The sequence below is a fragment of the Aotus nancymaae genome, unplaced genomic scaffold (assembly GCF_030222135.1).
Source record: "Aotus nancymaae isolate 86718 unplaced genomic scaffold, 86718_ANA_hifiasm-v0.15.2.pri h1tg000022l_1, whole genome shotgun sequence".
Lineage (NCBI taxonomy): Eukaryota > Metazoa > Chordata > Mammalia > Primates > Aotidae > Aotus > Aotus nancymaae.
Genome location: NW_026988435.1, coordinates 40,099,534 through 40,126,648, shown reverse-complemented (window position 1 = coordinate 40,126,648; position 27,115 = coordinate 40,099,534). Strand labels below are relative to the sequence as shown.

Below are 27,115 nucleotides of genomic sequence, written 5' to 3'. Positions count from 1 at the left end.
GTACTCTAGCCTGGGCAATGAGAGTGAAACTCCATCTCCAAAAAAAAAGCCAAACCTTTCCTGTTTCAAGATTCCTATAACTGTACTATAAAAACGCTGCCAATTAATATTCAAATACTTTAAAGAAAAATATTTCACAAAGTAAAAGAAACATGTAAGGCCATGATACATAAAATAATAACAGATTCATGAGGAAAATCATAAGGTTAGCTTCTGTGACTTTTTCTTACAAAGGAGAATACACGAGCCCCAGTTGTGGTCTCTTTAAGTATTATATATAATAACTTATGATATCCATTTGGTGAAATTTTTTACAATGTTATAAAAATCACTAAGACAGAAAATATAGAATAAAACTACCAGGTTGAAATTCTCTTTTTCAGAAATATATACCAAAAGAAAAAAAAAAAATTTTTATTCTAAATCAGAAATCACATAACTACACATCCCATTTTCCCAAATACCTTTAAAACTGAGTCTAACAATTTAAAGCATTTATACTTACATTCAGTAAAGAAAATACTTAACATAGGCCAACAATTGTCAATTGATCCTAATTTAGTTAGAATTGTTACATCTCCTGCATATTTTATCCAATTCAGAGCTTCTTCCATTACCAAGATTTTCTGTTTCAAAAGAGGAATGAAGAATGGCGATTTGGGTATTAATTTTAAATTTGCATGTGGCATTATAAATTCATCTTATACAAGTATTTCAGATCCTTAATAAAAAACTGGTACAACATCTTATTTTTTGCTACTCCAGCATGTAACCTAGAGTAGACAGACTCTGACACGTAAGTTAACAGATACTATAGATTCATATATGTTACCTCTTCAGGTGACCTTAGACCACCTTCGGAGCTCAAGAGGCTTCTGTAATTGATTACAGACCTGGAATTTGAGGTCTATAACCTGGCCAGAGACTGTCTGGGGTAGCAGGCGAGTGCAATATAACAAGCTGTATAAGGGTTACCAGATCTCAACTACATTAGACTTCCATCCTTACACCAAGGTTAAACGTATAGATTAAAGTTCACCAAAGGAACTACATATTTTACGTCATCTGTGGCAAACAGAAGAATAAGGAGATAAAGAACAAGAGGAAGCTGCGGCTGGGCAAATGGGCACTCAGTGTAGTGATCTCCATGAAGGATGAAGAAGTCACAGAAATGTTATTTGTACTTCTAGAGTATGAAGTAACTTCAAAAATTAAATAGTTAACAATGTTGCCATCAGGCTTAAGGGAAATATAGACGTTTATGGCATCAGTATCATTAAAAATTGGTTTATCATTGAATCTGGAGATTACCTAGTAATTATATATCAAAAAATAATCATACCAGAGGCCTAATAATTTCATTTGGGGAAACATAAGCCAGGTAAATAATCTAAAAGAGAAAAAAGAATCAACTTGTAAAATAGGCTCAAAATTACACTATGTACATGGGTTAAAAAAAAAAATGAAAATGATCCAAACCCCCCAAATAAGGAGACTGCTTAAGGAAAATATACAAGTCAATACTACCAAACACCACACATAGAACATTGAGTGTGTGGACGCCATATCAGGGGAAATGAGCAGTGAGATGACTGCCACTCATTCACAGTGGGTGTGCCAGGTTCTGTGTTTATCACTTACATTTTCTATTTTATAACCAATTCTCAATAAGCCTCCAATAAGGAATGAATCATTCTGAAAAATAAAAAAAAAGAACAGGACATATTTTTTTCCTTATTCAGTCAATTCCACTTGAATTTTCTAATGGAAAAATGGCCTACGTTTAGGAATACTACTATATGTACATAATACTACACTTCACACAAAAACTTACATGACCAAGTTACCCCTTAAGACCTTAAAATAAGAATTCCAAAATAGTCTCTCAAAGGGTTCTAGTAGTAAAACAACTTAGTATAATCTTTAGACATGTGATTTTTTTTTTTTTTGAGACAGGGTCTCACTAGGTCGTCCAGGCTGGAGTGCAGTGGCATGATCTCAGCTCACCGCAACCTCCGCCTCCCAGGCTCAAGTGATTCTCCTGCCTTAGCCTCCCAAGTAGCTGGGATTGCAGGCACGTGACACTACCGCCCGGCTAATTTTTCTATTTTTAGTAGAGCTAGGGTTTCAAAATGTTGGCCAGGCTGGTCTCGAACTCCTGCCTCGGCCTCCCAAAGTGCTGGGATTACAGGCATGAGCCACTGTGACCAGCCAACACGAATTTTCAAAGTTCATTGCACTAGGCCAGGCGCAGTGACTCACACCTGTAATCCCAACACCCGAGGCAGGTGGATCACCTGAAGTCAGGAGATCGAGACCAGGCTGGCCAACATGGTGAAACTCCATCTCTACTAAAAGTACAAAAATTAGCTAGGCATGGTAGTGGGCGCCTAGTGTCCCACCTACTCGGGAGGCTGAGGCAGGAGAATTAATTGAATCTGGGAGGCAGAGATTGCAGTAAGCCGAGATCTCGCCACTGTATTCCAGCATAGGCAACAGAGGGAGACTCCAATTCAAATAATAATAAAGTACATTGCACTTAAATTTTTTAATAAAGGTACACTGGCTTGTATGTTACTGCAAAGAACTACTGCTGAAAATAAACATCAGAATGCTCTTTCTAAATATAATAGTACCAAGAACAGCACTTGGCTCCATAACCAAGTGAAATTTAAAAAGCTATCAAATAGTTGTCAAAAAAATTTTTAAAGCCACAAAAAAACTCTCAACATAGTACAAGGAAGGACACCTCCTAAAATATGCCCTGACAAAGTCTACCCCTACCCAAAGACAAAATATTTGTTGATGTTGATTTTATATCAACAGATAGAGCATATCACTTTCAGAACCTGTGGCAGAGGTTTCTATGAACCCATGCTCCACTTTCTGTAACAAGTTCCCATTTCTGTCCTTTAATAACAAGATGCAGTCCTGGTCCCCAGTATAGAACCATGACAGGAGCCATCTCCCTGATCTCTCAAATACTGAGCATCCACTGATGGATAGCAGATTCATCTTATGTTAACCACTTCATTACCTGTTAACTGCTATAAATTAGTCATATGAGCCTAACACCATATAAATGCTTATATTATTTAAATCAAGGGCTGAGGGGGAACCTACAACCACTTACAGCAACTTTCTTTGCCAAATCCACAATATCTTCCATCAACTCAAGATGTTGTAATTTCTTCAAATTTATCTCAGAAGCACGTGAATTGCTTAAAGACAAATTTATTTTTTAAAAGATTAGATTCTTATATATAGAAACTCATTGAACTTTATGCTTAACTATATATCTCAAACCATTAAAAAAATAAGTTCTGTTTTTCTTCACTCTAGGTAGCAATAACTAAGCTATTTATTAAATGAACAAAATATTGTATCTTTTTCTTCTCTTCTGTTCTATAACACTGATATTTATAAACAAGCATGTTAATTCTTCCCAACTCAGCTTCAAGTCTACCATCTAATACTATTCAGAATTTCACTGATTATGTTACCATTATTCATTCATATCCAAATCTCAAGTATTTGCTTTTTCCACCTTATTAAACAAAAGTTGAGCAGCATACAAGAGTAACACATAAGCCTACTATTGAACTTGCATTCCTCGGTATCGGGTAACATGCTTCTATCACTGGCCATACAAATGAGTAACATATGGTAACTTACTTGGCGTCCACACAGGGATGCAATCGTGATATTACAGAACTGTTCTGATGTTGAAACAGAAGTGGCCAGAAGATATTTATTTTGATGGCATCACAATAATCTCGTAGGACAGAAACTGGTTTACTACACCATATATTGCAGATGTCAAATTCTCAATTAAAAAAAAAGTTTAAAATTAATGTTTGAGGCTCATTTTGGAATGAATCATCGTTAATAGCAAAAAAGGAAAAGTGGATATGGAAAACCAGTAAATGAATGAAGTATTTTAGCCTATTAAATGTTAAGAATATTTAAGTGCTAGCTAAAAGTTTATTTTAACAAAGAAAAGTTCTGATTTCATATAAATCTGTTGTGTTGCTATGACAGAATGGATGGACCTCCCTTTATCCCATAATCTATCCCATAAATTAACATTAAAAAACCATGTACTCACCTAAATTTCTCTCACTTTGAGCATAATCTTTATATTGCATACCCTAAAAATAAGAAAATTCTTTTGATTTGTATCTAGTAAAATGTAAAAGTATAATACGTTACTGATTTTTAATCTAAGGATTATCAAAACTAACCAAAGAACTTTCAGTGCACATTCATTTGTACGCTTCAAACACATCTTCAGCCAATGAGTCTTAATTTGAGACCCTTTTCACAGTATTTCCTGAGTTTGCTTCTATGGCTCTCCCCAAGAGCCCTTCTAATCCCATCAGAAAACTGCCTTTTGCCACCACTCGTTCTCTGGCATTCCACAATCTTACTTTTGACCCACTGCTTACTTTCCCTTCTCAAATCACCTTTTCAAAAACATGTGTTCCTTCTTCCCTGTCAAAACCCATGTACCACAAAAACATCTTTACTCAGATAGCCCTAAACCAGAAAACCTTCAACACACAATGTCAAAAACAAAAAATTAGCAAACCTACTTACCACCCCATCACAGTAAAGCTGAGTCACACGAACATAATCATCGGTCATAAATTCATCAGCAAACACACAATCATCCACGTCCACGTAAGGGCAATCTTCTAACAAGGCACAATCCGCCACAGTGAAATCTCCCTCGGCAAAATTGTTCATGATGCACAAGTCTAAAGAGACAACACAAACTCAAGTCAGTAATTAAATCATTTGAGATGACAGAAGAAACAGTTTTCCTGGCTTCTATGGTATATTAGAACAATACTTGGAACCTATGCCCCCAAAAAAACATTCCAATCAAAACACTGAGCTCTGAAAGATTCCTGTCCCCATTCTGCTGTTCTTCTCCCCTGACTCTCTCCAGATTATTTAATCTATTTCTTCCTTTCCTCAGGTTCACGTATTCACCATCTGTATTCTAAGTTAATCTCTTTACATGTCTCCTTTAAATGGAAGATTATTAAGGGCATCTGATTTATCTTTGTATGTGCCTAGCACATGGTAAGGACTCAAGTAAGTGTTTGCTGAATAAAGAAAAGACATCTTCCCATTGCTGCACTTGTGCCCTACCTGCTTTTACTGCATTCTATGAAATATGCCATTTCACCAACACAAACTGCTATATTCTCAACCTCCTGGCCTAACCTAAATCCTGACTCCACTGAGAACTGTTTCCTATCAACTACTCATATTCTCCTATCAATCTCTCAGTGTGTTTCTGTCCCAGGCAAAGGAGTAGGGCCAGAGTGGTACAGATAAGTCTGCCAATCTCCTAACTCCCCAACGCAGCATCCAGACCTTCCATCCTCTTATTGACTGCTGCTTCTAACACTCTCACAACTACTGCAATACACAATCAGCACTGCTAACTCGCAAAAAAAGGAAAAAAATCTCGCATTATCAAAAGCCATGTTTTAAAAATACTTATTTCAATGGGAGGGAAGGGAGTTTAGTGCTAAAGTTTCAGGGTATTTTTTTTCCTGAAGAAAGTTCAATAAGGAGGATTTTTATAGTTATCAGAGAATAGCTAGATAGCCTAAACATCACTGAAAAATGCACCATTTTATTACGTCTAGCTCTTGCCCACATAATGGCTTTCTTTTCCTATCACCACCAGCACATCATTAACACTGTTCCTTATACATACCACTTCACCATTATTATCCCACTATTAGTGGGATAAACCAAGTTTCTTCTTTCCAAAGCAAGACCACCACCAGTCCCTGAAATACAAATCTATTCAATTAATCAATCCATCTCCTGATGTCCAAGTTGCTGTATGAAAACCTCACAGTATCACAAGTGAAGAACAGTAACAATCTTCCTAGCAAACTATTTGTACTATGTGCCACATACTGTACCAGATGTTTTACATGCATTTCACTATTCCTCACAGCAATTTGTCTTGGCAGACACAATTATCATCATCTCAACTGTACAGATGGGAAAATGCTCAGTAAAATTAAGTCATTTGCTCAGGTCACCAAGCTAGGAAGGATTCCAATCCAGTCTTTAGTTGCCATAGTTTCTACTCTCAAACACTCTCTTTCACTACATCTACTTTTCCTGTTATTGCCACCTACTTATCTTTTGGTTACTGTCACCTTTCAAGATCAATGGCAACTAGTTCAGTGTTTTTCTCTTTCCTCCAAATTCTATTATCATCCCAGCCACATCAAGGTCCATGTACACAATACCCCAGCCTTGTAGTTTAACAACCTCCTCAACTAACATGAACTTCACCGCCTACCTCACTAGGCTCTCCCACTCCAGGGCAATACCTCAGGTCACTACCTAGGTCAGACCAGTTTTTAAATCTTTTATACTCTTATTAGCTCCTCTCTGACCATAGCCAAGAGTCATTACAGCTCATGTCTTCCTGATTGCCTACCACAGTCATTCTTCAACTTCATCAAGAACTCTTCATTTTTCGCCCATCTGAATCCTCCATTCTCATTCACTTTCAGTTTCCTATGACTTGGTTTCCAATTCTACCATTCAAGGGAAACTGCTTTCATTAAGATCATTAATGACCTTCCACAAAAAACTGGTTATCTATAATGTCTAGAACCTGACCTATTCTGCATAAATATTCTGCATAAATATTTCCAGAGTTTAAAAAATTTAACTCCACAAGTGACAATGACCAGAAAAAAGACACTGGAGCACCCGAAGTATAGCACATAATATGAGGTATATGCTAAACTCACTTGTCTCACAAACTTTTTTTGGCATAAAATACAGAAAGAGCCAAGAACTGTCACAGCCCATGCATCATGGTGTCAATTACAATACAATTAATGCGCTCATACCTGGCAGACTGATACTGGTCATTCAAGCCTGGCAAATCTCACTGATACCACACACAGCACCAATTGTACTGTAATTACGACATTGGGGTTATTTTTATTTTCTATTTTGTTTTTAACTAGAGAGGCAATGTGACAAAGTGGTTAAGAACATGGACTCTGTAGCCAAGACTCTCGGCTTGAATCCTGGCTCTCTCGTTTCCTTGCGTGTGCGATCTTGGGCAACTTACTTAACCTCTCTGTACTTCCTCTGTGTTTATCAAATGGGGATAACAATACTACCTACCTGAATAATCAGTTAACACATGTAAAGTGCTTAGAAGAGTACCAGGTATATGAGAAATGCTATAAATACCAGCTATCTTTAACCTTAATGTTAGATGAGTATTTTTTAAATCCACTGTTTGGATGCTTCCAGCTAAATAGTCTACCTTAATTGCTAAATCCAAAGAGCACTTTTCAGCTTACAACTTACTTGACGCTGTGGACCACTTCCTCCTCAGAACTCTTCATTTGGACTCCAAAGACCATCTTCTCTGGTTCTCCTCCTATTCGTCTGGCTGCTCTTCCTCAGTTTCCTTCATGGGCTCTTCTTCTCCATTCCCTGCCACCCAATGTCAACTCTCTTTTCTTCTCACTTACTCTCTCCTTGGGTAAATTTATCCACCACACCCATGGCTTAACACAGCACTTTCTGAACTTTCATCGTTTGTATAGCTTCACCATGATGTTTGCCATTTCCATGTATCACATATATTTTTAGTTTATATTTCCCTTTTATTGAGCTCACTTGGCCTAAGTGATGATGTCCATGATTATCAAAGGTTAGATGTGCAAATTATGTTTCTCATAAACATTAAATTCCTATCTACTAAAATTTTTTCAAGTGTTTATCTATGTACCAGTTTAAATTCTCTCAAATGCACTGCAGTAAACAATGGCTTTCAAACTTTCAAATGATGACGACTCCCACATCTTCCCAGGCAGGGTTGTATCACTTGACTTCTAAACCCTCCCTATCAATCCCTGTCACCTACTACAGATCTTAACCAAGATGTCCCACAAGCCCCTCAGAATCAGTAAGTTCAAAAAACAAACATCTTTTTCCTCAAAAACAAACAAATGAAACCAAGTTCTTTCCTCTTTCTGTATGCTGTTTATCATAATTGTTCTACATGCCATTTTACTACCCACACCTAAACCCTGGGAGTCAACCTAGACTCCCCAGTCTCCTTCAACATTTCTGTCCAACTGACCACTAACTCTTGTCATTTCTGCTTCCCTAAGAAATCTAAAATTAGCACACATATACTTCTTCATGCCCAGTACCACTGCCTTCATCGTTTCTCCTCTGAACCAATTTAACAAGCAGTCTCCTCTGGTCAGGCTTGCTTTCAATCTCGGCACCCTCTAAAACTCTGATCATATCACTTTACTGCTTAAAACCATGCAACAGCTTCCCTTCAGTTTGAGAATAAAGTCCAACTTCCCTAACATAAGCACAGAAGACTTTTGTGATGTTGCTCCTGCTTTTATCCCCAGTCACTCCATGACACGCAACCTAGAAGCCAGTCATACCCAACAGTTTGTCCTTCCTAAACAAAACTTTTCTGCAACCACCTAATGCCTATCAGTGCCTAATATCCAATTCCAGGAAAGATTTCCTGATCTTCTCACTACCATCAAGTTTATTTTTGCATCTCTTCTCTGTAAACAAGAGCACCTTGCCCATGTCTCTGATAGCAGTTTTCACCCTGTTTGATCATCACAGGTTTATCTCTGTAGGGTCACTTTGGATCCAGAGGATATATTATGTAATCCACTTGTCATCTGTACTGCTATTCACTTAACAGTTTTCTTTAGGATAACTCAAATTTTAACTTAGATGTAAACTAGTTTTAATAGAAATGTTGATATCACCAAGAAACCTTGTTTGGTACCATAAAACTTTTTCTAATACAAACAAAAATAAATATACTACTAAAATATTAAAATAAAGAACCTCTGATCTCATCAGTTATGGTGAACTAGACACTCTGGGGGAATGTACTATCGGGAGAAAAAAGGTAGATCCTAGATTTTTTAAAAACACTTTTTGGATGTTTTTGCTGAGATCATAGAAACGGGAAAATTTGAAGCCACACTCTCCACGCAAAAGCAGCAAACCTTGAGCTAGAAATTAAACTTGGCTACAGTTTAGAGCCATAAATAGTGGTGCCAAGAGCAGCAGTAGGATCAGGACACAGAGCACTGGGCCAGAAACAAAATATAGGAACTGAAAAGTGATCCCAGTTAAATTTCCTGGCTCCCAGACAAATTTGATAAAAATGCTTTCAGAAAGAAAGCATCTCCAAATTAGACTCTCAAGATTCCCACAAAGATCAATCAAACACAAGTTCATAATCAATGATCACCAGACACAGGAGGTGACTGCTATATTGAGGGAAAGACGACAACAAAATAGCAATAAATTTAGACATCCCTCTTCCGAAGGATATCGGACATTAGGAATGCCTGATATAGTCTACAGAATACCTATAGAGTCACAAAAATCCCAAATAACATGAGAAGATGAAGAATGACTGAGCATATCAAAAGAGAACCAAGCAGAACTTTTAGAAATTAAAAATGCAATTGTTAAAAGAAAAAAAAGATGGGATAGGTTACAGAGGACATTAGGCACAGTTGAAGAGAAAATTGGTGAACTAAAATATATGCCTTATGAAATTAGCCAGCACTGTAAATTCTGGTAAAAAGAAACAGAGATAAAAAATATGAAAGATAAAGAATAAGTGATCTGGAAACAGTTTAGTACATACATACACACACACACACACACACACACACACACACACACACACACACACTTAAAGTTCCAGCAGCAGATAAGAGATTAATGAGACATAATATTTAAAGAATACAGGGCTCAGAAACTTCTAGATCTCATGGAAGGCAAAATGGAGAATCATGAAACACATGCATCCAAAATAGGATTAACATAATCCCTATCAAGACTTAGAAGTGAAATGATGTAATACCAAAGTCAGAAAATCCAATGTAACTAAAAAAGATCTTTTCTTCAATAAAGCATAAAACTGGCAGCACACTTTGTATAAGCAATAGAATAGTATCACTATCCTGACAGAAAACAAACACCAACCTACAACTATACATCCATCAAAATGATCTGTTAAGAACAAACGTAAAATAAAAATACTTTAAGACTTGTTTTTAATATCTAAAACTGAGCCAACCAACAACCAAGACACTTGGAAACTACCAATTACAAGACGGAGTTGCCTGGTGTGATTAAAAGAAAAATCCAGTAATATGTTCCTTATAAGAGACACTTAAAATGTAAGGACACTTGAAAAATCAAAGTAAAATGAAGGAAAAGAATATTCCAGGAGAAATAACACCAAAAGAAAGATGGAATCAGACAAAAAACCTCTAAAACAAAGAAGCAAACTTAGAGATAGACAAAATCACAATATAGTAAAAGTTCGACCCACTAGGAAAATAATGTTAAGCTTGCATGTAGCCAATAAAAGTCTCAAAATACAGAAGAACAAAAATTGTTATAACTAACTACAGGAAATCTGTTAGAAAGTAGTAATGATAGGATATTGCAACACATTTCTCTCAGTTAATGACAAGATAAACCAAAATTAATAAGAATAGAGACTGTCAGAACAACACAATTAAGCTTTACCTAATAGACACTTAACAATTACAGAATATATACTCTTCACAAGTATACACAGAACAATTCTAATAATTCTCTATGTACAAGACTATAAAGCAAGGGCAAAAAAGGATGTTAAAAAGATTAAAATATTTTCTGGCAAACAATTAAAAAATCAATAATTAAAAGAAAATAATATAGACACATTTGAAAATTTTTAAATGTCTAAGTAACTCATAAGTCAAAGAAAAAATCAAAATAGAAATTTTAAAAATACTTAGATTTTAAAGTTAATGAAAACACTATAAATTAAACTATGTTAGATAAAGCAAAAATGAACTTTGAGGAAGTTTCTTTCCTAGTGTAAGCCTTACATGCTTACACTAGGAAGTAAGAATGGCTGAAAATTAATGTTAACCATGTAATTTAAGTGAGAAAAATAGTAAAATGATAAACTGAAAGAAAGTAAAAGGAAATAATAAAAGAGAAAAAAGATCAATGTGATAAAAAACAAATAACAAGGTCAAATTAGGCCAAAAATTAATCCTCTGCCAAGATTTTAAAAATGGACAAACTTTTAGCAAGACTGATCAAGAAAGAGAAGTTTGACATAAATAATACTCAAAATGAGAAAAGGGAACACATACACACAGATAAAACAGAGATTAAAAAGAGAATTAATACCATACCATGAGCCGTGGCTCACGCCTGTAATCCTAGAACTTTGGGAGGCCAAGGTGGGCAGACCACTTAAGGTCAGGAGTTCACAAGCAGCAGCATGGCCAACATGGTGAAACTCCGTCTCTACTAAAAATACAAAAAAATTAGCCGGGCATGGTGGCCCATGCCTGTAATCCTAGCTACTCAGGAGGCTGAGGCAAGAGAATTGCTTGAACCCAGGAGGTGGAGGTTGCAGTAGCTGAGATCACGCCATTGCACTAGTCCAGCCTGGGCAACAGAGGGAGACTTCACCTCAAAAAACAACAAAAACATACCATAAACTTGATGTGAAGAACTTAAAAATTCTGATGAAAGGACAGATTTCTAAAACTTACCAAAACTCACTAAAAGAAACAGAACACCTGAACAGTCCTGTGACTATTCAACTGCTAATTACTACTATAACTCCAAGAAGAAAATAAATGACCTTATAGTTAAGTTCCACCAAGCTCTTAAAACACAAATCACTCCAATCCAAATGTCTCCCAGGGAACAGAAAAAGAGAAACTACCCTCTAACTCATGGTATAAAGTCAGTGCAACTTTAATACCAAAGTCAGATAAGACAACTAATAAAGAAAAATGAGAGGTGAGTCTATTCATAAACAGACACAAAAATCTAAATAAAACATGAGCAAATTCAATTCAGTAATTCATTAAAAAAATCTATGAAAACCAACTTGGATTTATCTCAAGAAAGAATACAAAAGAAAACAAAGAGCTTTAAATCTATAAAATGGAATTCATTACATTTAACAGATTAAAGGAGAAAAGACACAAGATATTCTCAACAAATGTATTCCCTAACTTAATCAAAGGTATCTGCAAAAATTCATAGCAAATGTTATTCTCAGCAGAGAAATATTCTCTTTAAAATTGAAAGCAAGACCTCTATGCCCACTATAATCACTTCTAATGAATAATCCTAATCACTTCCATTGAACATAACCAGCTTAAAAGCAAAAATAACTAGAATTGATGAACCAGAACTGTCAGTATTTGCAAATGATATAATTATCCACATAGAAAATCCAAAGGGATTTCAGAAAAAATATTAGAAGTAGTAAGTTTATCAAGTGGATGACTAAAGGTCAATATTTTAAAAATTTCATTAAATTTCTATTTACTAACAATAAATAAGTTAAAATAAAATCTTTAAGAATATCACCAATAGCAACAAAAACAATAACACCAGAATCAACATATAAAAAGTAGGAGATCTCTATGGAGAAAACTATAAAACTATACTAAAACCTTACACAAATAGAGATACATACCATATTCTTAGATAAAAACGATCAAAATCTTAAAGATTTCTATTCTCCCTCAAACTGATTCAATTAATTGTAACAAGCTGATTCTTAAGAACAAATGACCAAAAACAGGTGAGATTCATGTCCTCCTCAGATACCAAGATTTCAAGTAAAACTATAATATTAATAATTAAGACAGTGTGGTATGAACATAGAGACAGACAAGGTGACAAGTGACATAGAAAGGCAAGCCAGAAACAGACCTATGCAGGTAGTAACTAAACATGTAAAAGAGATAGCATAGCAGATCAGTGGTGAACGGAGGCCAATTCAATACATGGAATTGAATCACACAGGAGAAAAAAAAATGAATGTGGATCACTATCTCACAAACTACACAAAAATCAATTCCAGATGAATTATCAACTTAAATGTGAAAGACATCACTTTAAAACTTCTAAAAAGAAACAGAGGAATGTCTTTATAAGCCCAGGGCAAGAAAGGTTCCAGTTAGATTATGATAAAATTAAGAACTTCTGTTCACCAAATACACCATGAAGAGTGAAAAGACAGGCCACAAACCAGAAGATATTTACAATGCACATAATCAATGTTACCAGTTTATCAATTTTAAAAGACAACCCATCAGAACAAAGAGTAAAAATATGACTAGGTATTTCATAAAAAGGAAACAAAGATGGTTCATAAACATATAAAAGATGCTCGATATCATTAATAACAAAAAATCCAAATTAAAACCACAACGATGTATCATTTCATACCCATTCCATTGGTAAATATTAAGTCTGACAATAACAAGTGTTGGAGAGGTTGTAGAGCAACTGTAACTCTTACATACTGTTGATCAAAGTAGATAAGCAGACAAAAGCGCTGGCCAAAGTACAAACTGTTACAACCACTTCAGAAAGCAATCTGACATTATTTTGTAAAGCTGGTCATTCATACTCCTGACCTAGCAATCCCACTGTTAGCAAACAGCTTACCACGGTAATATGGCAGTACTTCTTTCCTCTTTTTTCCTTTCCCTTGCTGAACAAATTAACATGGTGGTATTTCAACCTTTTTTTTGTTCACAAACCACCAAAAGTGCTTTTTAAAATTACATACCCTTTACCTATTAAGATGAAATCTAAAAACTATCACAAGTTTAAATAATTGCAAAGAGTGAACTTCTAGAATATCACAGTAACATTTTAAAGTTATGTGATATTCATGTCATGTAACAAGCTGATTCTTGTTATCTCATTATTTTAAATGTATATTATACATTATTTTAAATGTCTATTATAATTATTACTAGCATATGGTTGGTCAAAAAACATACCCTGATAACATAAAAAATGAAACTTTATTGGAAATGTAACTCTTGAGTAAACAGATGGGGAAGTGCCAGGATTAAAGGAGGCTTTCCCTAACACCATAGCAGTATTTTAAATTAACCCTTTGTAGGCTGGGCACAGTGGCTCATACCTGTAATCCCAGCACTTTGGGAGCCGAGGTGGGTGCTTCACCTGAGATCAGGAGTTCAAGACCAGCCTGGCCAACATGGTGAAACCCCGTCTCTACTAAAATACAAAAAATTAGCCAGGCATGGTGGTTGAGCCCCTGGAATCCCAGCTCTCAGGAGGCTGAGGCAGGAGAATCTCTTGAACCCAGGAGGCAGAGGTTGTAGTGAGCCGAGATCACCCTATCGCACTCCAGCCTGGGCAAAAAGAGCAAAACTCCACTCAAAAAAATTTATATGTATATCCCTTTATTTTCCCACTTAGGGCAATGTCATAGTAAGATTCCACAAGGACCTGTGATTTGCCTTTCTTACATAAAGTGCAATGTTAGAAACACAAGGTGAGAAAGCAGCACCAGCAGGAGGCCTCAGGCATTACCAATTTTAGGAAACAGCATCTGTGGAATGTAATGATCTAGAAACTGGTTTATTAACATCATTTGTACCCACATACTCCTTAGCAAATCTTCATTACTCCTCTGGGGGTCATATACCCCAGTGTGAAAATTAGAGAAATTCTTACAACTGTGAACCAAAAAGAATGTACAAGAATCTTCATAACAGCAAAACCTAGAAACTACCAAAATGCCCATCAACAGAAGAATGCATACACTGTGTTATATTCACACATGGAATATTACACAGCAGTGAAAATTAATGACTCATATCTATACCCAATATTAGTGACTCAGAAACATAACATCAAGTGAAATAAGCAAGTCCCAGAAAACTATACCCAATATGATTCTTTTTCCACTCAAAAACAGAAACCATACAATACATTTTTGAGGGATATATACATATCTGATAAAATTATTTTTAAAAACAAGACATAATATACACAATTCAGAATAGTAGTCACCTCTGGAAGTAAACACATTCAATATTGGTCATTTTGATTCTTGGACTGAGTGGTAAATTCATAGGTGTTCATTTTATTGTTTTGCTTTACAGCTTGCATATGTGTTACATATATTTTGAATTTATCAAATACTACAATAAAACGGAAAAGAAAAATTTTTTAAACATTCATCATATGAAAAATATACTTTTAATTAAATCACCTCACCTGCCACTAAAGAGGTACATATTTAACATATCATGGAAATTCTATCGATACATCAACCATAGGAACTGACATACATTAGGTATACAATAAATATTCATTGGAATTAATCTTATGAGAACCAAAAGAGATAAAGACTAAGCCAATTAGCTGTGAGAGATAAATCCATAGGCTGACACAGGGCTACAAGAGAAGCCAAAGTAGCTACAAGCAAATTTAGCAGCAAGCAAAAGTCATAAGGAAGCTGGTCAGTAAAGAGACAGCAAAAATGTAAAGTCTAATAACATAAAGTGTTAGCAGGGTTGTGAGGAAATGATGTTCTCATTCAATACCAGTGACAGTGAAAATTGGTACAACCACTTCGAGAGCTTCTGTGACATTTGGTTAAGTTGAAGATGCACATGCCCTACAGTCCAGCCAATCTACTAATGAGGTGTATTTCCTACAGAAACTTCCAAATGTGTGCACAAGCAGACAAGTACAAAGATATTTATTGCAGGACTGTTTTTAAGAGTCAAAAACTGAAACAAGGTCAAAGTCTATCAACAGGGGAATGTATAAATAAATACGGTATATTCATACAATGCAATTCTATACCAGCAATTAAAAGGAATGAACCAAAGATAATATAATTATTCAATTTGTTCATATACGAATCTCAAAATATGATGCTGAGCAAAAAAAAAAAAGCAAGTTGCACAAAGGCACGTATATTTTAATACCATTAAAGTTTAAAAACAAACAATAGTATATATTGTGTATGGATTCACCGTGATCAAAGTATAAAATACGCAAAGGAAAGATATACACAAACCTGAACGCAGTGGCTATCTCTAGAAAAGGAGAGGGAGGAACTGAGAGCAATTTTCTTTCTTTAAAGAAAAACGAATATCTGAAGTAAATTTGGCAAAATATTAAATAATCACGTCTGTAAAATCTGAATCATGGATTGGTTAGCTCCCCCCTCTGTATTTTATATTTGAAATATTCCAAAAATTAAAAGAAAAAAAGTAAAATTAGACAAGAAAATTGGGCAGAACAGAGAGAAAGACAACAAAACGTAGCACTTGAGCGCAGAGCACGAAAGCTTGAGCAAACGCAGCAGTAGCTGGGTCCCTAATGGGTTTGAAATTTCTTACCCTAGGTATCCTTATAATAATCCCATTTTCCTTAGGATAAATCGCAAATTACTTGCAACAAAAAATGTCCTAACTAGAGTCATAGTTACAAGGAAATGGCTCCCTCTGGAGGAGTAAAATCTGTAAGATTTCTACCTTGTTTCCCTCGCCATGATATTGGGCAAAATAGAAAGAGATTGAGGTGAATACCATAAAATACTCTATGAACCATTAGGTATCATCAACAACGGCATAGCCCAGTAGGCGTGTGCATATATTTTGAAAGGCCTGTGCAACTGAGAGGCTTTTGGCGTCCAGGGCGCCTCTGGAAAAGGCATGGCGCACTGGTACCAGCCCAAATTCACCTACGTCTTGGCTCCATTTTTTATCTTTGATCCGCTTATTCTGTTCTCTGAACAGGCCACACTGACAGCGTCAACACTGCGGGGCAGGAGGCCAGACTCGATCTTGACCTCCCGCTTCCCATTAGCGTCTGTGGGGGAGGATGCTCAGAAAGAGGCGCGGGGGCGAGGGGAGCGCCAGGGTTCCCCCCACCCCCACGTCCGTTCCGTGGGAACAGGCCCTGAACTGGACTGCCAATTCCCACGAAAACAGGTGGCAACAGAGTCGTGAACACACGCACACAGAGCAAGGGGTGTGCATGAACGTTCACGAACACGCACCAGCGAAACCTGCACACAAAAGATACGCACTCGACAGGACTAAACGCGCACACAAGAGATCACGCACTCGACAGGACTCATGCGCAGACACTCTGGGGACACTCGGGGACACGCACACTCGCGCAAGCGAGGCTCTAGGCGGGGGTCGCGATCGCAGGAGGCGCGGCCACGCGCCCTGGGGGACGCGCAGCTCACAGACCAGAGCAGTGACACAAAGGGGGGCCACCCGCAGAGGCCGAGAGCGCCTACGCAGTCGCCAGGGAGCACGGATACCGACACAAAGGGGGCCACAAGGCTACACGCGAGCGTGGGCTCCTGCACCCATAGGGGATGTCAGCCACGCACCAGCCGAGGCACAGGCAAGGGAGATGGGCACAAAGGGACTACTCCCACCCTTGCACTGGCATCCCAGGGCCTCGCTCGCGAAGGGGGCACCAGACCAAGGGGGGAAACCCACTGGGGCAGGCAATGGCGGCCACACCCCCTCATCTCGCAGGACCCCAGCCCACGCAAACACAGCAGGCACCGCAGCGAGGGACGAGGGGCGACGCGCACACACCCACACCCACCACACACCACACACCCACAGAGGGGGTGTGGAAGACCCCCCTCCCCCGGCATCTCGGCTGCAGCGGGACACGCTGACACATCCGGGAGCCCCGCCGCGCACCGGGTGTGCACTCACCGGGGCCCGCCGCCCGCGAGCCTAGCCGCGGGCCGGCGCCACCGCCGCAGCCGCCGCCGCCGCCGCCACCTCCGGCCCTCCAAGTCAGCTGACGGCTGGAGGGAGCGGGCGGCGGCGCTAAAGGCAGGTGCGTCACGTGGGCTAGCAGCGCGCAGGCGCAATAGCGCCGCACCGCCTCCTCCTTGGTCGCGGCGAGCCGAACGGATCTCGCCGGCCCCCGCGCTCTCTGGCTCCCACACGGGGAGGGTCGTCGTGCGCCTGCGCCAGCGTGGGAGCGCCCTCGCGCTTAGGCCTTTCGCTCACTTTTTCCTCTTTCCACCCCCACTGCGGCTACCCGGTCGGCGCCTGCGCAGAGAACTCAGCGCTGAGGCGGCAGAGGTGTTGGGAGGGGATTAGGTGGGCGTATGAAAGACCCGAGGTCGAGGTCCCCAGTATATCCCTCCTCGAAAGAGAAACAGAACCTTCCATGAGGGGGCAGGGCCCGGGGCCTGGGCGCCGCGACCCAGTAGGCCCGCCTGCTCGTGGGCGCCGCACGAACCTTGTTCTCCGCCCTCCCCTCCCCTCCCGCGCGGAGGCCACGCTCGCAGAGCTGGAGCGGGCGTCTGTTACCCCATTCCCCTCTCCCTGCCCTATCCCCCGCCACCCCTTCTGCTGCGGGGCGCGCGCCAGCCTGGGTGCCTGTGTACGCGCGAGGTGGGGGCGCGGGTTGCGGGCAGGGACCGTCCCCGCGGCGAAGCGCTGGGGCGAGAGTGGACCACTGGTGTGGGGGAGCACGTCGCTGACGGCTAATTATGTTCCTTTTCCACAGATTGTCTAAAGCCCTAGGAAAAATGGTGGAAAATTCACCGTCGCCATTGCCAGAAAGAGCGATTTATGGCTTTGTTCTTTTCTTAGGCTCCCAATTTGTCTTCAGTAAGTACTTTCCCGATGGATGGTCAGGGGCTTTTTCTGGCATTCAGTGACAAGGGAAGAATGCATTGCTTAGACTGTGCACACACGAACTGTTGATTCTTTCTCCCTGTGTCTCTTTTTAAGAAAATCAGAAGGGAACTCGTGTTTGTTGAGTGTCGTACGCCAGCACTAGCCTAGGAGGTTTTAGTCTCTACAAATATTTATACAGCACCAGGCACCATGGCAGAGTGAATAAAGCCTGGTTCCTGCCCTTAAGGAGGTCGTGGTCTTGTGGAGGGACAGATGAGTAAATCTACAGTTAATGCTCTGTGACGAGTGTCAGGGGAGCACGGCGGAGAGACATTGAAACCAGACTGGAAAGTCAAGGCTTTCATTCCCCGCCCCTCCCACCCAGGCATTGATGCTGAGTTAGGAGGGAGGGGAAAAGTGGAAAGACTGTGAGAGGATTTGGACATGAGGAGCTTGATATGGTTCCAGTGTGCCCGGTCGGATCTGAGGAACAAGAGGAGAAGGCCAGAGAAGTCGGGTTGAAAGGTGGATACTTTGCGTCCTGGATCTCCCTTAATCCCCATAACTTTCCATTTAGAGATAAGGAGACTGACGTTCACTGAGACACTAATATGCCCAGTCACACAGCAAGCCCCAAGTCTCTCCCCAAAAGGATTTGGGAATTATGAGGCACGCAAGAGAGAGGAAATTGAAGGCCCCTGAGCCAACGTTCTGGAACTCTTTGGAAACCAGGAAAGTGGAAGAGTGGTAGTACCTCTGAACCCTAACTAAACTATATCAGCCTGTACCATCAGTACAGCTGCAGATAATGAAATGATCAGGCTGTTAGAACTGAAGTGAAGAAGTTACAGCTGAGTTCAAATTCTGACTCCACAGGTGAGCCATGTGAGCTGGGACCCTCAGTAAACTTTTGGAGCCTCAGGTTCCTTACCTGTAAAAGGTAATGATAATGATGGTTCTTAAATGCTTATGACGCCTGAAACAATCCTATGGGGTAGTTTCTGTTGTTATTGTCCTCACTTTAGAGATGAGCATACTGGGGTTTCAGTAATTTACAAAGCTGCTAAATGATAAGCCTCTAAATTTGAACCCAAATACACTGGCTGACTTCACTCTGCTGCCTCTTCTGACTGTTGCTAGGATTAACTGGGGTAATTAATGTAAAGCATGTAAAACAATGCCTAGAAAAAGTTAAGTACTTAAAAAATGTTAGCTACTGATGTTATTGTTAGCACTTTTGTAAATCCTTGTTCAAAGAGTGTATCAAAGATTAGAAGCTATACGAATAAATAAAAGCAATCACTTTAAGACTTAAATTCTGGCCGGGTACAGTGGCTAGCACTTTGGGAGGCTGAGGCGAGCGGATCACCTGAGGTCAGGAGTTCGAGACCATCCTGACCAACATGGAGAAACCCCGTCTCTACTAAAATAACAAAATTAGCTAGGTGTGCTGGCGCATGCCCGTAATCCCAGCTATTTAGGAGACTGAGACAGGAGAATTGCTTGAACCTGGGAGGTAGAGGTTGTGGTGAGCCGAGATCTCACCATTGCACTCCACCCTGGGCAACAAGAGTGAAACTTCATCTCAAAAAGAAAATAAAAAAAAAAAGACTTAAATTCCATGATATCCAAAACCAAAAATTAACTCAGGTATTTATTGAGTGCTTACTATATGCCAGGCACTGTTACAGGCCAGGAAGGACCAAAACAGTCAAAAATGCCCTGCTTTCATAGAGTTTTTATTCTAACGTTGGGGGGAGGTAGTCAATGGACAAATTAAATAAGAAAAACATATACAGTACCAGGTGATAACATGTACTGTGGGGAGAAATTATTCAACAAGGGGCAGGAGGATACCGAGTAGAAGGAGGTCCTTCTAATGTACTTCTCTGTCATCTTTTGTTATTCATGAGCACTTATCACAATGTAGTGAAAATACCAATTTACTCTTTATTCACTACTAGACTTTAAGTTTAGGGAGGACAGAAGCCATCTCTTTTTGATTCAGTATTGGGCCTCACACTCCTGACATACAGAATTCTGTAATACATATTCGTTAAGAAAAGAATGCATCATCACTGATGTAATAGGTAGGTAAAATTTTTCTCAGCCGCTTACCTTGGATAGGTGATGTATCCTTTCTAAGCTTCCATTTCCTCATCAGTTAAAATTGCATACTTGCCTCAGAGGATTGTCTTGGAGGATTATCTTAAATAATGTGTACAGAATGCTGGGAACTGTGCTGTGAGCTCTCAGAACTTAGCCATTGTTGTTATGGTGGGACAACAGTAACGGGTGCCACAGAGATTTGGGATCGAGGGAAATAAGATTGTACTCTGGGAGATAAGGCAGAAGCTCGACATGTGGTAGATTAGAACTGGATAGGTAAATTTCTCTTTGAGCAACTAGTTAACTTCAACCTTGTGGGGATGAAGTATTGAACATTTACTGTACGTAAAGCAAATTGCTAGGTGATAAGAATTATAACAATCGCTGAGGCATGATTTGTATCCTTGAATTGCTTAAAATATAGAGTGAGAGTTAAGATGTTAAAGAAATGACTAATACAGTAATTATAAGAATTGTACAAACGGCCGGGCGTGGTGGCTCACGCCTGTAATCCCAGCACTTTGGGAGGCCGAGGCGGGTGGATCACGAGGTCAAGAGATCGAGACCATCCTGGTCAACATGGTGAAACCCCGTCTCTACTAAAAATAAAAAAATTAGCTGGGCATAGTGGTGCATGCCTGTAATCCCAGCTACTCAGGAGGCTGAGGCAGAAGAATTGCCTGAACCCAGGAGGCGAAGGTTGGGGTGAGCCAAGATCGCGCCATTGCACTCCAGTCTGGGTAACAAGAGCGAAATTCCATCTCAAAAAAAAAAAAAAAAAAAAAAAACAAGGAGCTAGAAGAACTGAAAGAAGGGAAAAATCATTTCTGAGTGAATCAGGGACACTTCAAAGGAGATTTTCTGTTTTATGTGAATCTTAATAGATTAGATGTATCTCTTGCTGACTTCCTCTTTTTTATCTTTTTCTTTTCTACAGTACTTTACCTCGTGTGGGCTTTTATTCCTGAATCTTGGCTAAACTCTTTAGGTTTAACCTATTGGCCTCAAAAGTAAGTTTAATATAATTTAATATATTAATCATGAGGATACGATTAATGCTGTTTTGAAGAATCATATCCTTTCTTAAAACTACCCAAATCTTAAATATTCTCTTAAAATTCATGAATAGCCATATAGAAAGTGAAAGCTTTTTAAAGATCACTATTGATATATATCTAATTAAAGATGGTGGCATGAACACACGTTTATCTCCATCCATTTTCTTCAAAAATCTTACTAAAATTACCCTACAGGAAAAAAAAAATTAAGATATAAAGCCACAGAAACAATAGGATAGCAGAAAAGAGATATCAACATTTTGGAAAGTAGATTGCGATAGGTGAGAGGTCTCTGTTTCTGTGTTTTCCACATTGTTGAAGTAGGGAGGCCAGCAAGAATATTTGTACCCTCAAACTCCAGAATAGCTCAGACATTGGAGTACTAGGTAGCTCTTTAATTCTGGGTTTTACTGAAAACATGTTTGAAGACCATGTGAAGGCTCTAGCCTTCAAATCTCCCTCCCTCAGCCCTTAAAGCTGGGAGACCTACCCTGCCCTCCCCTGCAGAAAACAGGAGTTTTACTCTCTGGCAAATTTGAGTCTCTAGCTTGGGGGCCACTTAGTCTGAGTGTGGAAATGAGGCATCTTACTGAAAACAGGGGAGCAAGTGAAAATCTGCATAGCTTAATGAGAAGGTTTACCTCTTCCTCCATCTTCCCTCTCTGGGCTTCCAGGCTTATAATACCCTACTACACACAGAAAAAGACCCCAGTGAAGTGGCCAGGTCTCTTAGAGTGAGGCTCACCAGTTGACTATCCCTGCCCACATACACATAGTGCTTCCAACTCACTTGTTAGCACTTCATTTTTAAATATGATGGACTACTTTAAGTTACCAGACATTAAAAGAAAGCCTCTAGCATGAAATGAAAAAGCAGAAAGGTAAAGGGAATTTGAAGGAAATAGAGATAATGCAGAAAACAGAAAAAAAAATTAAATAAAATTCTCAAGAGGTAAGAGACTTATAACTATGAAACGAACAGAATGCTATACAAAAGGAGTGTTCAGGAAATTATTGCATTTGGAAATTGTAAACATTATAGCCAAAATTAAAATTGTAATTGAAAGATTAGAAAATCAAACATAGGTAATCTCTAGAAATTAGAACGAAAAAGAAATGGAATATAAAAGAAAGTATAATGGTTAAAAATCTAACTAAGTTCCAGAAAGAGAAAATAATAGAGAACAAATCATTTCAAAAAAAAATAATAATAAACCTGGGCAACATCTCAATACCCCGTTTCTACAAAAAAATTAAAAATTAGCCAGGCGTGGTGGTGTGCATCTATAGTCCCAGCTACTTCCAGGGCTAAAGTGAGCTCGGGAGGTTGAGGCTACAGTGAACTGTGATCACACCATTGCACTCCAGCCTGGGTGACAGATGCTTTCTCTAAAACAAAAACAAAAACCACTCAATAAAAAATAGCATTTCGTGTACTTAATGATACTGAGAGGCATAGTAGAGTCTTAACAGAGAATTTGAGTCTCTGGTATTGATGGGTACATGTGAAACCAAATGAACAGACAAATGTAATTATTCAAGATAAAACAAAATGTTGTACAAGAAAATATATAATAGGCTGGACACAACCATCTTGGCCAACATGATGAAACCTCATCTCTACTAAAAATATGAAAAAAATTAGCTGGGTGTGGTGGCACATGCCTGTAGTCCCAGCTACTGGGGAGGCTGAATCAGGAGAATCACTTGAACCCGGAAGGCAGAGGTTGCAGTGAGCCGAGATGCGCCACTGCATTCCAGCCTGGGTAACAGAGCCAAGACTCCATCTCAAAAAAAAAAAGAAGAAGAAAATATATCATAATAATGCACTAAGATCCTCAGTTGCAAAATTATTTATATAGTTACAATTCTATTTCTAAAACCTGCTGCTATAATGAGAAATTGTGATGTAAGTATAGAAGAGGATAGGAGGACATTAATTCCTCATCTCCATATTAGGAAGTCTAGAGAAAATGTCTAATAGAAAAAAATGAAGAAACAGTAATATGAGCATGTTATGTAGCAATGAGGAAGTAAGTACCAGAAGACAGTCCAGGGTTGGGATGGTGGATAGAGGACTGCAGCTTTTCATTATAAGCCTTGTGGAACTATTTGTCTCTTACGTGCATATATTAAAAACTGTTGGCCTTGTGACTGACTCTTGAGAATTGCAACTTTTAAAAGTGTCTATTATGTACTTTAATATTCTCTTCGGCAGATACTGGGCAGTTGCATTACCTGTCTACCTCCTTATTGCTATAGTAATTGGCTATGTGCTCTTGTTTGGAATTAACATGATGAGTACCTCTCCACTTGACTCCATTCATACAATCACAGGTAACTTTATATAAAAGGAAAGTGCTGGGGCAATGAAAGAGTGGAGTATTAGCACTTTTACCCAGAAAAGCAGCAAGAATAGGCTGCAAAACACACATTGGTAGTGCATGTCTATAATTCCACCTACTGGGAGGCTGAGGGAGGAGAATCGCTTGATCCCAGGAGGCAGAGGTTGCAGTGAGCCTAGATTGCGCCACTGCACTCCAGCCTGGATGACAAGAGTGAAACTCCGTCCAAAACACACACACACACACAAACATATATATATATACACACATACATACATACATTGGAACAGTAAAAAGAAGCTAAGAGAAATCGATACAAACTTATACAAAAGGAAATATTTGCATGAAGGAACTAAGTTCTGATGAATATGCACCAGCTATATTCATGGAAGAAATAAATTCTAGTGAATTATAGCACTGGTTAGCAGGTATTTGCTCCCATAAAAACCACAAGTATATTCAATATGTATTTATAATATGTTCACATTAACTTTGCCTGAGGGAAACTTCTTTTATCCTGCACAGACACTGTTGAAGGGATAGCAAATAGTACATGCAGACCTTGTTCAGAAAGAGGACTTCGGTGCGTGTATCCTCCTCAGGATCATTGTGTACTCCTTATTCCAATTAGTGGATAAAAGAGCCACAATACGTTTGTGTGGTTTTACTTTTTTGAAGTTCTTTCATGTCTAAAGATGAATATGAATCAGACTCCTGAGCTTGCTTAGATTCTAGAAAGTTAAGTATTTTTTAAGTTCCCGGGTATGATTTTTCAACTTTTCAAAACCTTTATTCATTAGCCTCTGCAATGTATTTTAAAAATCGACAATATTATTTTTAAATGTCTTTCTGATACATTGCATTCCATGCATTCTTGATTGGAATTGGCAGCAAATAGACAATTTGTGCAAAGAGGGGAAATTGTTAAGTTTGCATGAATATTTATACCAAACGATTTAATAGTTTTGCAGTGTCGATTTAAATGCATTTTCAAGGGCTGGATCTAATTCTGTTCCTATGAGAAATGTGCAAATGAGAGTTTAATCATCATTGTACAGTTGAATGAAATATTGATTTCTTTCCAAGTTAGAGATTTAAAAAGTACTTTGTTGATTATGTTTTTATTTTAATTGGGACATTTCTTCCAAAGAGAAGATTTAAGTAATCATTTATGTTAAACATGTTTCTCACTATCCAGATAACAGCATAGTAAATTGTGTGGTGGGTCTCCATCAGACACAGAGACTGAAGAAGAAATTGCTTGGGTCAACAGAGCTTTTTGGTCTTTTCTTACAGATAACTATGCTAAAAATCAACAGCAGAAGAAACAGCAAGAGGAGGCTATTCCAGCATTAAGAGATATTTCTATTAGTGAAGTAAACCAAATGTTCTTTCTTGCAGACAAAGAACTTTACTCCAAAAACTGAATTGTATGTAACCATACTAACACCAAGAACGTATTTATTTATAAGTGTTCGCCATTATAATTTTGACCATAAATTTGACCATCTCTCTTATTAATAAAGGAGATGTAAAAAATGTAACTTGACCTTCTCTTAGATTATGTTCAATGAATATTGTAAATGTTCTCAAGTATTAATTGTTAATGAACAGAATAAATACAATATTGCATTACCAGATAGCAGACTTTAAAAAAAAGTGTCAGTATAATCAAGCAGTTCCTCCAGAGAGAAATTTATTTTGTAATTTGCAAAGGGCAATGATGTCCTTCCTCCTGTTTGTCCTGAGGGGCCCAGAATTCAAACCCGTAGTTTTGGGGAAGGGTACATTTAGTATTTATGCCATCAGATTCATGTCTAAGACACAATTATTTGTTGAGTACTCACTGTGCATCAGGTATTTTTCTAGGCAGTAGGGATGAAGTAATGGTAAGATTCTCTCTCAAAGAGCTTATATTTTAGAAGCAAGGTGAGGCCAACTAAGCAAATAAACAGGAAATATAATTTGATGAGTGCTATGCAGAGAATTAAGATAATGTCTTCTAGAATGCAAAGGGATGACTAGTTCATTTTAGGTAGTCAAGGAAGACCTCTCAGAGAGAGGCTGTTGGGATCTAAGTATGAAGCAGGTGAGGCAAAGACCATAGGTGAAAAGTAACTTGATGTGTCCTAAGAACAGAAAGAAGACTGGCATTGGGCATGGAACATACCAAACAAGGGAGAATGTGGTCCCAGGTGAGCCTGGAGAAACTGGGCCCAGATTGTAAAGGGCTTTGTAGGCCAGTGTAGGAAGTGTGGGTTAAGTGTAAGTGTGATGAGTTTGAGGTACTTTAGGATCAAGCTGTTGGAAGTCTTGAAGGAGAGGAATGACGTGACCTGATTTCTGTTTAAGTCATTCTGACTGGTGATTGGAGAATGGATTCAGAAGGGGAGCTGGGAAGGGGACGAGAGTATGGAAGTAAGATTATTAGGAGGCTGTTGCATTAGTCCAGGCAAGAAATGATTGCTACTGACACTGGAGTGGTCGTGGAACTGCGGGGAGTGGATAGCTTTACAGCATTTTGTTGGAGAGGAGATAGGTAACTGACTGGGTATATGGATCTGATTGTGCGGGATAGGCAGAGCTGGCTGAGAGAAACTGATCAAGGATCACTCCTAGATTTTTTTTTTTTATTAAGGAAATGAGTAGATGTATATGCTTTTCTTGACTCAGACAAACTTTGGGGAAGTGCAGTTGAGGGGTAGAGAATTTGTATATGAAATGGCTTGAACGGCACTGCCTTATGAATACCTGGATGTTTCTTGTATATGATAAAGAAGCTTAGACAGAAATAAGATACTGTTTAAACCATGTATGACTTAGCCAGAGTATGCTCACAATTAGCCAGTGGGATCAAATTCAGATTCCTTTAGCACTCAAGTCCCTCCAACTTTTGGGGTTTCTTTGGTTTTTTTAATTGTTGTTGTTGTTGTTTGGTTTTGGGGATGTTTTTTGAAACAGTCTCACTCTGTTCCCCAGGCTGGAGTGCAGTGACACAATCTCAGCTCACTGCAACCTCCGCCTCCCAGATTCAACCGGTTCTTCTGGC

The 27,115-nt window shown here is 38.8% G+C and overlaps 2 protein-coding genes across 7 annotated transcripts in view; one reads left to right on the top strand and one right to left on the bottom strand.

The window, feature by feature from the left end:
* TTC3 (tetratricopeptide repeat domain 3) overlaps positions 1 to 17,742 on the bottom strand; it is a 126,800-nt gene extending 109,058 nt beyond the window's left edge. The window contains exons 1-7 of one of the 4 annotated variants that reach the window (XM_012445608.3): positions 17,634 to 17,742; positions 4,600 to 4,760; positions 4,109 to 4,151; positions 3,676 to 3,826; positions 3,134 to 3,221; positions 1,642 to 1,695; positions 506 to 626 (exon numbers count right to left, since the gene is read on the bottom strand). In XM_012445608.3, the coding sequence (XP_012301031.2) occupies positions 506 to 626; positions 1,642 to 1,695; positions 3,134 to 3,221; positions 3,676 to 3,826; positions 4,109 to 4,151; positions 4,600 to 4,749 (607 nt within the window). In that variant the 5' untranslated portion in view covers positions 4,750 to 4,760; positions 17,634 to 17,742. Of the gene's footprint in view, positions 1 to 505; positions 627 to 1,342; positions 1,391 to 1,641; positions 1,696 to 3,133; positions 3,222 to 3,675; positions 3,827 to 4,108; positions 4,152 to 4,599; positions 5,476 to 7,374; positions 8,829 to 17,633 lie in introns of those variants that run through there. The other 3 variants (XM_012445597.3, XM_021669461.2, XM_012445634.3) reach the window with 3 other exon arrangements.
* A 121-nt stretch (positions 17,743 to 17,863) lies between these two features.
* Positions 17,864 to 25,706, top strand: PIGP (phosphatidylinositol glycan anchor biosynthesis class P). Of its 3 annotated transcripts, none has more exons than XM_012445659.3 (5): positions 17,864 to 18,029; positions 18,442 to 18,545; positions 21,601 to 21,673; positions 23,940 to 24,058; positions 25,363 to 25,706. In XM_012445659.3, exons 2-5 carry the CDS (start codon positions 18,464 to 18,466, stop codon positions 25,491 to 25,493), a joined length of 405 nt encoding a protein of 134 aa, XP_012301082.2. In that variant the 5' UTR covers positions 17,864 to 18,029; positions 18,442 to 18,463; the 3' UTR covers positions 25,494 to 25,706. The 3 variants fall into 3 exon arrangements, with proteins under 3 accessions (XP_012301082.2, XP_012301093.2, XP_012301104.2); XM_012445670.3 differs by having other exon boundaries at positions 17,993 to 18,011; XM_012445681.2 differs by lacking the exon at positions 17,864 to 18,029 and adding an exon at positions 18,307 to 18,326.
* The last annotated feature ends 1,409 nt before the right edge of the window (positions 25,707 to 27,115 follow it).